Source organism: Ceratina calcarata, unplaced genomic scaffold (assembly GCF_001652005.2).
Source record: "Ceratina calcarata isolate Rehan_Ccalc_2016 unplaced genomic scaffold, ASM165200v1 scaffold671, whole genome shotgun sequence".
Taxonomy (NCBI): domain Eukaryota; kingdom Metazoa; phylum Arthropoda; class Insecta; order Hymenoptera; family Apidae; genus Ceratina; species Ceratina calcarata.
In genome coordinates this window covers 41,034-53,645 of record NW_017177968.1, presented here as the reverse complement: position 1 = coordinate 53,645, position 12,612 = coordinate 41,034, and the positions used below count along the sequence as shown (strand labels likewise).

General features: G+C 40.3%; 1 protein-coding gene across 2 annotated transcripts; it reads left to right on the top strand.

The window, feature by feature from the left end:
• Positions 1-1,067: 1,067 nt before the first annotated feature.
• Positions 1,068-12,605, top strand: LOC108630096 (mediator of RNA polymerase II transcription subunit 15). 2 transcript variants are annotated; one of them, XM_018033160.2, is made up of 6 exons: positions 1,068-1,144; positions 5,791-6,011; positions 9,754-10,191; positions 10,273-10,874; positions 10,944-11,190; positions 11,304-12,605. In XM_018033160.2, the coding sequence occupies exons 1-6, from the start codon at positions 1,123-1,125 to the stop codon at positions 12,030-12,032; spliced, it is 2,259 nt and encodes a 752-aa protein (XP_017888649.1). In that variant the 5' UTR covers positions 1,068-1,122; the 3' UTR covers positions 12,033-12,605. The 2 variants fall into 2 exon arrangements, with proteins under 2 accessions (XP_017888649.1, XP_026673590.1); XM_026817789.1 differs by lacking the exons at positions 1,068-1,144; positions 5,791-6,011 and adding an exon at positions 7,969-8,249.
• The last annotated feature ends 7 nt before the right edge of the window (positions 12,606-12,612 follow it).

The window sequence follows — 12,612 nt, the reverse complement described above, 5'->3', positions numbered from 1 at the left end:
AAATATCGAAAAATATCGAAATATATTCTAAAAATCGTCAAAAATTCCAGACTTTTTAGGCATGTATTTCCTTAAGTCAGTTTTTTCCTCCAAATGCGCACACCAAATACCAGAAAGTTTTCTTTGGGTTACTGCTGAATACCATAAGAGTACATACAAATTTTAAGTCACTATAATTCTTCAAAAAACCCATGAATTGATCTACCATTTTGCAGGTACTATGTAGCCTATACATCCTTAATGAATAAGACCCTCCGCGAACTATCTTCGATTCGCGTCTGTCTTTTACAAAAATCATTGTTTTTCACACAGTTATCCTGTCCAGGATTTTATGATACAGACTGTATACAGAAGTACTTACACATGTACGCGTTTAGCCTGCTTTTCTTTCTGACCGATTACCTTTCCCACGGCCGGCTCCGTAGGAACATATAACCGCGTTTATATCGCAGTATGTCGTGCGCACTTAGTCACAGCTCGATCGTGTACATACAGACTCGATCATAAGTCTTGGGACGGTCTAGAAAAGCTACAGCAAGACAGGCATTGCCGGTGTAATCAAATTTAACTTGCGACTCGTGAACATGCACATCAGACAGAGATATCAACATTTTTTATATCCCTTAGGAGGGTGTTCAAGGATCAGAACGTAATTTACACTTCGTGTTCGACTCTTTGCATTCTCCAAGATAAGGGATTTTGAAATCCATCTGAGATGAAGAGATTTCCCTTGATTGTTGCAACGTTTAGATGAATTCGTTAAACAAAATAAAGAATGTGATATGCGAATTTTTTTCAGACAAATATTGAAATCCAATGAGCAAATAGATTTTAATTTATAATGCACGTACACATGTGTGTCACATGCCGTTTGAATATTTTAATGTATTTACATATATTGAACATTTTTTATTGACTTTATGATACGAATGCTATTGAAAACGATTTTTGATGGCGAGAAATGAATGGCAAAAGCCACCCTACCTGGGTGTTCTATCACCCTGGCCGGGCGTAGCCTTTCCCCTTCGTTTCTGGTGTCTATAAAGCGACCAGAAATTCGCCTTCGCGTACCATTCACTCGCCTCGCCGCCTCGTGTTCTCTAACGTTTTTATTTCACCACCATGTGGCTGCTTATCCTCGCAGGTGAGTGCGTCTCACGCTTTTCTCCACCAAAATCTCAACGATTGTTATTATTATTAGTGCCTGTGCAAACTTTTGAAATCGGGAACAGTGTGAACGTGCGCGCGTCAGAACATATTTCTTAAATGATTCATTTTTAATTATCGATCAAATGATTATGCGTGTACTGTGGGTGGATAAATTGCGAAGTAGGGATTAAGAAATCACATATTTCATTTTTATTATTCGAAATATATTTGTTTTTAGTTTTCAATTTAATTGTTTATTGATCTAACATCAAGTCATGCAGAATATTGGATAAGGGATAATATTTACGGGCGACTACAAATTACATATTAATTGAAAATAAATAAAGGAAATCGTTATTTTTTTTTTTTAAATCAATTGCAATCATCGGTTGTTAGACGCTCTTTGATTCCATTGGATAAAAATCTTTCGCGCTCACAGTAAACACGTATAAAATGCACTCGGATTTTAGAAACTTGCTTCCCGAACAACTTTTGCTTGGTTCACTTTCGCGTTTCAACTTACTTACACAGATAAATGGGTAGTACAGTCCCGTTTCACACGCGTACACAATGCAATTCGTAGAATGTATGAAATTTCATTTTCAGAAAATATTTTTAGAAACTAAATCCATCAATAATAACAGTTTCACAAGTTCCTTTATCAAAAGGATTCCTAATACAATTAAGAATTCGTTTTAGGAAGAATTTCAAAGGAAAATGCTGCAATTAATTATTCAGCAATTGTTCATTAAATAATTTTTGACCTTGACCTTCTCTATTATACAACAAAACGATTCGGGACTTATTCAATACCGATAAATGTTTCTCATAAATATTTTATGTTATCTAAATCAGAAACTGACAACTGAATCACATCGTTCTATGTACGTACCCACGTTATAAAAGTTTATCTTACATAAATTGCACATACCATGTATATGCTTTCCCTATCGCAACGCAATACATTTGTGTAATTAGTAATTGTACGTATATGGACTCGCAGTGGCTAATTGTGAGTATACACTGTTAGCGAAATCAGCTGTGGGAATAATCTGCAAAAGGAAATAATGGTGGCGGTTATTGCCACGCGTGCGAATTTATTTAATTATTAAACAAACGTTTCAACATACATGAGTAATATACATAGCGTTAATACATGAATATGAGTATTTTACTTATTTATACCACTCATACATTTACATATTTTTGGGTTCTTTAAATCAATAGCCAATATACTTCTCACTCCCTTCGTTTGGTGTATAGCGTTAATATATAATGTCTAAAGTATGACTTAAGAAGTTTCTGATGAAAGCAAATAATTTACTTAAATGAAAAGATTGAATTATTAGGGTTGAAGCTTCTTGAAGCGAGACCGTACAATGATGAGTCATTTTCTAAGTCGTATATCATTTATAAATGTCTTTCCAAAGGGAAATCATTGATGACACTTTCTATCGTCGATCATTTCTAGAGAAATGGAAATCTAGAAACTGGTATTACGAACTTTATTTATGTACATCCGTATAGACATTAAAAAGTAATAAGACGCGTTTTACTACACTCTAAAAACTGTTACAGTCGATTATTAGTTTATCTGTTATTCCATTCCTCGTTTGTTCTAATGTTGTCCTAATGCTCTCTGTGAAAACCATATTCTTAATGCAAGGGTCCATTGTTGTTTCTACCGAAAGGAAGTGCAACAGATTTCTCATTATAAATCAAGTTTTGAAAGTTTAAAATACACGCACACCTGCGCGTGTAATATCCTTTGGTAATTTCGAGATATTCTTGAATAATTAGAGAGCAACGAGTCTCAATTAGTCATAATAATGAATAATGAGTATGTAACAACGGGTATGAAAGATCGACAGGTTCTCTTTGGTTCGCCTTTCCAAGTCCTCATCCGATTGCGTTTACCACTTCCGGCTAAGGATTTCAAACGGTTATGTAACATTACACATTGTAACGCGTTTCCCTTTGTGCGTACTCGCTTTACAATATATACTAATCACACTGCAACAGGCTCGTGACTTCTAACGTCCAGCTAGGACGAAGCTGTTTAACGAAGCTACTAATTTTAAATTAAAATAAATCAATATATAATGTGAAACGTCGAGTTAATAACGTTAGAAATTAAAATTCAACGCAATATAAATATAGTATTAGGTAAGACGTCGGAGAACTGAAAATTATAATAGATCAGGATCATTAATCTTTCGGCCGACGTGTCGCGGAGTCACAATGCCAACCGCAGAATCGTTTTTTTCCATAAATCTTGTACAATAGCAGCGACAGTTTCGTGTCCGTATCCGCGTTCCCCGTAGCAAAACTAAAAGTTCCCTTTCATTTGTCCGGGCGATGGGAAGGAAAAAAGCGGTAGACAGCTCGGAAACGGTTCTTTGTTCGGGCAAGGCCGTGCCCCAGAAATATTTATATACTTTATACGTAATGTCCGCGAGAATTTTCATTTCTAAACCCATTGTTCGCGAACAGTGCTTTTTTCTAACGAAACGGTGTGGTGCGCCCACGATATAATTTCATTTCCGAGAAACACGCCTGCCCTAGGAACACCGCTTTTGATAAAAACAAGACAATATTTGATAATTTATATAATTTTGATAAAGACAAAGACAGTCGAATTTATTAAAACATTGACTTAATAAATTGAGTTATTGGTAAATTGAACGTTTTACATGAAACAAAAAATGATGTTGCACCTATTAAAAGTGCATTTTCTACTATGAAAACATAGACGATCAAAAAGACGGTAGATAATTGATACTTGGAACGGGAGGAAGAACTGGATTAAAAAGTGGAGCGGCGGCGGCGCTGTGTAAAATGTGTTTTATTCTCTGCGGCGTGTCACTCGGATTGAGAAATCCGCGTTTGGAAAGTAAAATAAGCGAACATTATACAATATATATACATGTACGTACGTACGTACGTATGTATGTACGTGTGTGCACGTTATACGATATCACCTTTCTAACGAGCCAGGTTTTACCCGAGAGTGCAGTTATACTTACATTTGCGCGATATCTAAAGTAGAACGGTTGCCGGCTTGACGGTTTATGGAAATATTCCGAATTCCGCCGATGTTCTTCAATTCTGATTCATCAGTCTGATGCGCGTGTCAGTAATGATTTGCTTAACGAGAGATTTCATGCTACTTATTAAAAGATCTCACGAGGCTCGAAATACACGATTCCGCCCGTGTTCATACAGCAAGGAAATAATTAAGCAAATATACGTGTCTTTTCTCTTTGAGAATATATCAGTTTTTACAATCGGCTTTCTCCGCGTATCAACGAATCGCAAGGACGTTGCAAATTGCACACGTGTACTTACATCCGTACATACGTACATATGTATCAGATTGGAAACTATATTATTGCGAATGCATTAATTTATTTCCATGCGGAAAGATCATCGCGTTATATTTTGAGGGGCGTTTTAATATAAAAAACTGCATTGCGCCTTGTTCTGCAACCTCTCCTATCCTATCTGTCAATCATTCTCACGCGTAGTTTCACACAGGACAGCGAAATAGGACAGTGTGAAACCTTGTACAATATGCATTTGGGTTGAGAAAAGATTGGCAAACGGTGAAGGATTTGCATACCGGAGAACAAACTCGAACTGAACGTTGTACCTGGTTGAAGAATATCTCTGTTTCGACCAGCAGAGATAGCTTGTCCCTTTTCTTTGTTACAAGAAATCACGCGGATACGAGCAATTTGCTCGCGTTGAGTAATGAAGCCGCGGGTGCCTCTTCTGCTTCAGCTTCTTCTTGTTCTGCTCGTACGCAGTAATGTTAAGTAACAACAACCTCCGGTTTACAAATCTCTTATTTAATTGACGCCTACTTCTCATTTTCCTCCTACTTACCAGTTTCCACGCTTTTTACTGCTTTTGTAAAATTTTAATTGGCTCTCTCTCTCTGTTAAAGTATTCGACATTCACATGGCCTGAGAACTGTCAGATTAACCGGTGAATAAAGCAAATCGTAAAAGGTGATATAATGAATGCATAAAAATTGGAGGAGCTACGGGAACGAGGGGGGGGACGAAATAAAAGCGATCGACCCACTTTTAAATACGATTGAATAGAATTGCGGAAGACGAATAATAATTCGCGGGTGACTTTTATGTCGTTCTGCTTCACCGAGAAGTGCTGTGGCCAGTACAGAGTGCGGAGCGCGGTGCATAGTGCATAGTAGTCGGAGAAGGCGGAAATGAGTTGGGAAAGCAGCCTAACACGCAGAGAAAGTTACGCGCTTGTGCCGCTCTTGAGAAACTTTTCCCACGAGATTCACTTTCGATCTCCTTTTTTTTCTTCTTTTTCGTTTTTTTTCTTTTCCCTCGACAAAAACGCCTTTCATCGGCCAATGATTCGAACGAAAAACGAAAGGAAGAACGGAGATCAGGATGTGGACGTGATGCCGTAAGAGAGCTGTTTACGATCTCACTTAGAAGCTTTTCATCTCAATATGTAGATTGAGAGAACAAAAATTGTTGTCACAAATAATTTAATTTGTTATTTTTTAAGAACAAAATTATAGTTCTATGGTATGCTCTAATTACTAATATTTCATAGCCATTAAAGTTTCTTTTACATATTTTATTCGTTTTGGATGGTCAGGTCTTTTAGCGGTTTCCGTCGGCGAAGAGACGATCTCGAGCGCAGCCCTGAAGGAGGCGAAAACCGCTGTCACTGACAATACCTCCTCTGCCTCGGACATTGTCATGCTGGAAATCGATGTCAAGGAACCTGCGAAGAGATCACCCATTACAGCTACGGCTGATTACGGGCACCCATCGGCCAACCAATACATTCTTCAACCCATCGACGGTGCCCAAGAGGTAATTGCACCATAAATAATTTATTAAGTACTCGTAACAATATTCTTAAAAAGTGATTTCTTCGACCATTTATCTCGAGCCTTAAAAGTTAAGTGCTCATAAAAATCAAGTTCAAATACTGTTGCATTACGCATCAGAGGACATCGCTGTTCCGTACAATACATTTTTAAATCAAATTATATCAGATTTTATTGAATTAAAGAGTAGCATTAAAAATCATGATCGGACAATGATAGTAAACAATTTTTAGCGTGATCTACGTCACGCATGTAATAAGAATCACGTAATATCAAAGTATTTGCGTCTCAGCTATCCTAAAAAAAGATTGTAGACACAAGCCTCCGAGTACACTTGGAAACGGGCAAACATCATTGCCCTCGGTCAACCGTGACTATTGGCCGCCAATCACTAACTATCACCAGCATAAGTTAACAGCCGACACAGGCTTTAACGTGTAGGCATATGCATATACTCGGTTATGTACGCTTCCATGTACTACGTACGTGTGTATGTATGTACGTATTTATATGTATTTTTCTCTTTTCTGTCCGCCTTCGCGAATCAGATCATTATTGTGTTGCAATAACAATCGCAAACGACCCGATTCCGCTAACTATGCATTAAAGTTTGCCATTTTTGCCCTTTCTCGTTGGCACGTATCAATTTTAAATCCTACGATACGATCCCTGATACAATTATATCATTATATCGCAAGACCTGTTTCGTAAAATGAAATTTTGATTAAAATAATTGATGTTCCTTGTTGTACACAATAACTTCAGTACCCTGTTATGCCAAAACTGTAGCGCTTCGAGTTTAAACTTTATATATCACTGTTTCAAATTAACACTTTATTACATTATCATCTAGAGTTTGAATGAAAAAGGTGTTCGAACTTATTTTTCAAGGATCTCATGCGTCTACTCCAGTTATGTCACCGTAGTTGCATTATCACACGCATACAATCGCGGCGATACAGTATTAGATCACAGGAATCGTTACCGTCACGTTCGCCGGCTTGCAGCAAGAACGAACGTGTGGATACGGAAAATGAAAAAAAAATTAAGAGCATGAATCATTGATCCATAATGGTTTTTCAGTCGCGGGAGGGTGAAGGGGAGCTCTCTACACCCACACGTTCACAACCGTTTCGTTTCGTTTCGTTCCGTTTCGTTTCGCAGTCGTGCTAAACGCGATCGGTTCTCGTTCCCTCGTTGCATAACTTTTTACCCTTCTAATCGGTTCGAGAGCAGACGGGGAACCAGAACCGGTAATACCACACCCAACGGACGCTGTACAGTCGTTAACAAAAGTGCACATGTGTGTATGTACCTACGTGCGGTCGATGATTTACTTATTGTTAGCTTGACAAGATTCGAATGTAATTGTCCATAGAACACAGACTTAAATCATGATAATAAAGCATATCGCATGGGGGGGGACGAAATAAAAGCGATCGACCCACTTTTAAATACGATTGAATAGAATTGCGGAAGACGAATAATAATTCGCGGGTGACTTTTATGTCGTTCTGCTTCACCGAGAAGTGCTGTGGCCAGTACAGAGTGCGGAGCGCGGTGCATAGTGCATAGTAGTCGGAGAAGGCGGAAATGAGTTGGGAAAGCAGCCTAACACGCAGAGAAAGTTACGCGCTTGTGCCGCTCTTGAGAAACTTTTCCCACGAGATTCACTTTCGATCTCCTTTTTTTTCTTCTTTTTCGTTTTTTTTCTTTTCCCTCGACAAAAACGCCTTTCATCGGCCAATGATTCGAACGAAAAACGAAAGGAAGAACGGAGATCAGGATGTGGACGTGATGCCGTAAGAGAGCTGTTTACGATCTCACTTAGAAGCTTTTCATCTCAATATGTAGATTGAGAGAACAAAAATTGTTGTCACAAATAATTTAATTTGTTATTTTTTAAGAACAAAATTATAGTTCTATGGTATGCTCTAATTACTAATATTTCATAGCCATTAAAGTTTCTTTTACATATTTTATTCGTTTTGGATGGTCAGGTCTTTTAGCGGTTTCCGTCGGCGAAGAGACGATCTCGAGCGCAGCCCTGAAGGAGGCGAAAACCGCTGTCACTGACAATACCTCCTCTGCCTCGGACATTGTCATGCTGGAAATCGATGTCAAGGAACCTGCGAAGAGATCACCCATTACAGCTACGGCTGATTACGGGCACCCATCGGCCAACCAATACATTCTTCAACCCATCGACGGTGCCCAAGAGGTAATTGCACCATAAATAATTTATTAAGTACTCGTAACAATATTCTTAAAAAGTGATTTCTTCGACCATTTATCTCGAGCCTTAAAAGTTAAGTGCTCATAAAAATCAAGTTCAAATACTGTTGCATTACGCATCAGAGGACATCGCTGTTCCGTACAATACATTTTTAAATCAAATTATATCAGATTTTATTGAATTAAAGAGTAGCATTAAAAATCATGATCGGACAATGATAGTAAACAATTTTTAGCGTGATCTACGTCACGCATGTAATAAGAATCACGTAATATCAAAGTATTTGCGTCTCAGCTATCCTAAAAAAAGATTGTAGACACAAGCCTCCGAGTACACTTGGAAACGGGCAAACATCATTGCCCTCGGTCAACCGTGACTATTGGCCGCCAATCACTAACTATCACCAGCATAAGTTAACAGCCGACACAGGCTTTAACGTGTAGGCATATGCATATACTCGGTTATGTACGCTTCCATGTACTACGTACGTGTGTATGTATGTACGTATTTATATGTATTTTTCTCTTTTCTGTCCGCCTTCGCGAATCAGATCATTATTGTGTTGCAATAACAATCGCAAACGACCCGATTCCGCTAACTATGCATTAAAGTTTGCCATTTTTGCCCTTTCTCGTTGGCACGTATCAATTTTAAATCCTACGATACGATCCCTGATACAATTATATCATTATATCGCAAGACCTGTTTCGTAAAATGAAATTTTGATTAAAATAATTGATGTTCCTTGTTGTACACAATAACTTCAGTACCCTGTTATGCCAAAACTGTAGCGCTTCGAGTTTAAACTTTATATATCACTGTTTCAAATTAACACTTTATTACATTATCATCTAGAGTTTGAATGAAAAAGGTGTTCGAACTTATTTTTCAAGGATCTCATGCGTCTACTCCAGTTATGTCACCGTAGTTGCATTATCACACGCATACAATCGCGGCGATACAGTATTAGATCACAGGAATCGTTACCGTCACGTTCGCCGGCTTGCAGCAAGAACGAACGTGTGGATACGGAAAATGAAAAAAAAATTAAGAGCATGAATCATTGATCCATAATGGTTTTTCAGTCGCGGGAGGGTGAAGGGGAGCTCTCTACACCCACACGTTCACAACCGTTTCGTTTCGTTTCGTTCCGTTTCGTTTCGCAGTCGTGCTAAACGCGATCGGTTCTCGTTCCCTCGTTGCATAACTTTTTACCCTTCTAATCGGTTCGAGAGCAGACGGGGAACCAGAACCGGTAATACCACACCCAACGGACGCTGTACAGTCGTTAACAAAAGTGCACATGTGTGTATGTACCTACGTGCGGTCGATGATTTACTTATTGTTAGCTTGACAAGATTCGAATGTAATTGTCCATAGAACACAGACTTAAATCATGATAATAAAGCATATCGCACGGTTACTTCAATTACAAAATAATCGGCATTCGCTTCGCATTTACGAAACGTAGAGTTATTCGAACTTACAGTTACCCCCGGAGTACCTGTCTGTGATACAACAGTACGCTCAGCCCCAACAACAACCGCAACACCAGCAACCAAGAAGAGAGCAGCCACAGTACTCGAAACAACAGCAGGAGTTGCAGCAAGCCTATTACAACTACCGGAAACCGGCCGTAGTCCCTCCGAGGCCTCGGCCTCAGCTTCATCCGCAGGCTTTAGCCGATGCCGAGGTCACGGCGGAAATTCGGGCCCAGATCGATGCCCAGAACCGCGCCGAGGCGATTCGCAATGCTCGCCTGGGTTCCAAATCGGCTTACGAGCAACAGGCTGCCTCTTACGCGCAGCCCAAGTTGGGTACATTCGAGCAGGAGCTGCTGCAGCTGGTGTCGGCTAATCAGGCCCAGGAGTTTAAACTGCTACCCACACAGCCGAGGGCAAGCTCATCGGCTTACTCTCAGCAATTAGTGAGTTATCCAATTTTAAACTGATTAGTTAAATCGTAAATCGGACGATCGTAAATCTCAATTATAAAATCGCGTTCAAAGGTTCCCGTCAGCAGTTACCAGCCCCAGTACGCGAAACAAGCCGCAGAACCCCGTTTACCCGAGCAGTATCACATTGAAACCTCACCGCCTCGTTATCAACAACCACAACCGCAATCCCAACAACAGATCGTGTCTTATCAATCGGTGGAGGAACAGCCGGTTCGTTATCAGACGATCCAACCCGAGGCAGTGAAAGCCGCCGCACCCCAATACGATTACATCGACGAGGACGCTCAATATAAAGCTGCCCTAGAGCAGGCACAAGCCAGGGCTCAGGCGAATGCCGAGCAGGAGGCATTAGCATTCCAGAAGATCGCGCAGGCCGCGTACAAGAAACAGCAGCAAGACGTGTTAGAACACTTGAGGCAGACGAACGAACGTCATAGGCAACAGGAGCAACTGCAGCAGCAGCAGCAACAACTGCAACAGCAGCAACAACAACTGCAGCACCAACAGCAGTACCTGCAGCACCAGCAACAACTGCAGCAACCGCAGCAGCCATCGGCGTTGGAACAGATCCAGCATGGAGCTCAGGTGAGCGACGCTGGCCGCGTTCATCTCCAGGAACAGTTGAACCCGAAGAACGCTGAAGCTGCTTACAGGTTGGTGACCGAGAAAAATTATACTAACGAGTATTTGTAAGTATAATATTCACACACATTATATTGCAGAGCGAAAGTGAAGGCTCAAATAGCCGCTGAGGCTGCCGAGGCGAGGAAAGTACAGCAGGCAGCAGAATTTAAGGCTCATGCCGATGCTATTAAGAAATTAGAAGCCCAGCAACGGGCTCACATCAAGGTACAGGAGGAGGTTTCCAATTACGCTTTGAACTTTGAGAAAAACCAGGCGCGAGCGCAAGCTGCGGCCCAGGCACAGGCCGAGGCTTTGTACAAGGCTCAACAACAAGCTCGCAATCAGGTCGGTTAAATAATACGAATTTTATAATTGTTATTCTAATTGTGTACTATAGAAAAGGACGATTTCATTTTTCATTGGGTACATAATAATCGTCCACCTTTTTCATGTTACAGGTGAATAAGGAGATTCTAGCAATCACCAAGGGTCAGGTAGAGGGAAAGAAGGTCGACCCGGATTCGCCAGTCTACCATTATACCCTCTCGACTACCACTCCTCTCCCTCTACTAAACAGCTACTTCACCAGCGAGCAGCTGCAGAAGTATCAAGCCTCCGGTTCCTCCTACGTACCTCGATCTGTCCCGAAGCCGGACGAAGAGCAGCAGAGTGCTCGACAAGCTCAACAAACTCAACAAGCGCAATCAGCGATCGTTGAATCACGTCCCCAAAATCACAAATTGAAAATCCCACCCCAGTCTCTCTATTTATCCGGTTCCGGTTTGCTAAAGAAATCGCCAGTAAAATCGCTAACCATCGAGGAAATAAACGTCCAACCGGAGAATCCTCTGCTAGAAAAAGGACGCGTCCTGACCGAAGAAGATCTGTCCGCTTTGATTAACGCAGGTTACACCGTCACCCCCGTCTCCCCGTCACCCAGACCTCCACCGCAAACGTCTTACGTTGACGAGAGCGCTTATTATTACGCGAAAAAGCAGAAGCCTGTCTCCAGACCGGAATATATCGCCTACGAGGAAGTTATCCAACGTCCTCGTAAACTCGTTGGGAAGAGACCAATTTTGAAGAACGAGGAAAGAAACGGCGATGCTAGTGAGAAGGTCACCTTCCTAGTGCCTCTGGAACCGGCCTTTGGTACCAGGCGGCCAGCGCTCAAACGCGAGGAATAAGGAAATGGCTGAAATTATTCAAATTCGTGACCGTAAAAATTTTGATGAGTTTCACAGAATCCGAATTTCTTCATAAATCAGTGAAACTCCTCAAAATTTTTCATTTGACCCAATAGGTTGGCGCCGTATGAAATGTTCTCTATCGAAATCAAACTCGTCTAATTATTCACCAGATCAGTAATGCTGCTAAATTTTAGTAGTAAATACTGTTATTTGTAAATTGAAACGAAGACGATTTGCAGAAGTCATCAGATAATTTTTAGTCGAGTTTGGTAGAAGGAAAGGCGAGTATAATGGCGAGTACGGGAGATAGTGAAATTAAATCATAGGAAATGTGTAATCATAAGCGACTTAATCATATTCATCTATAATCGATTAATTTATAGAAGAAATTTTTATATTGACGAGAAGTTGTTCATCAGTCTGCTCACAGTTCACTCTTAATCAGTCCGATTATTCGCACACATTTCAGTATTCAGTTTAACTATCCGCATACGTCTCAACAATATTACTTTATCTTCAACGTATTAAGTTAATATCCTTTTTTAATTGTGACTTAATGAATTAGAAGAAATTATGG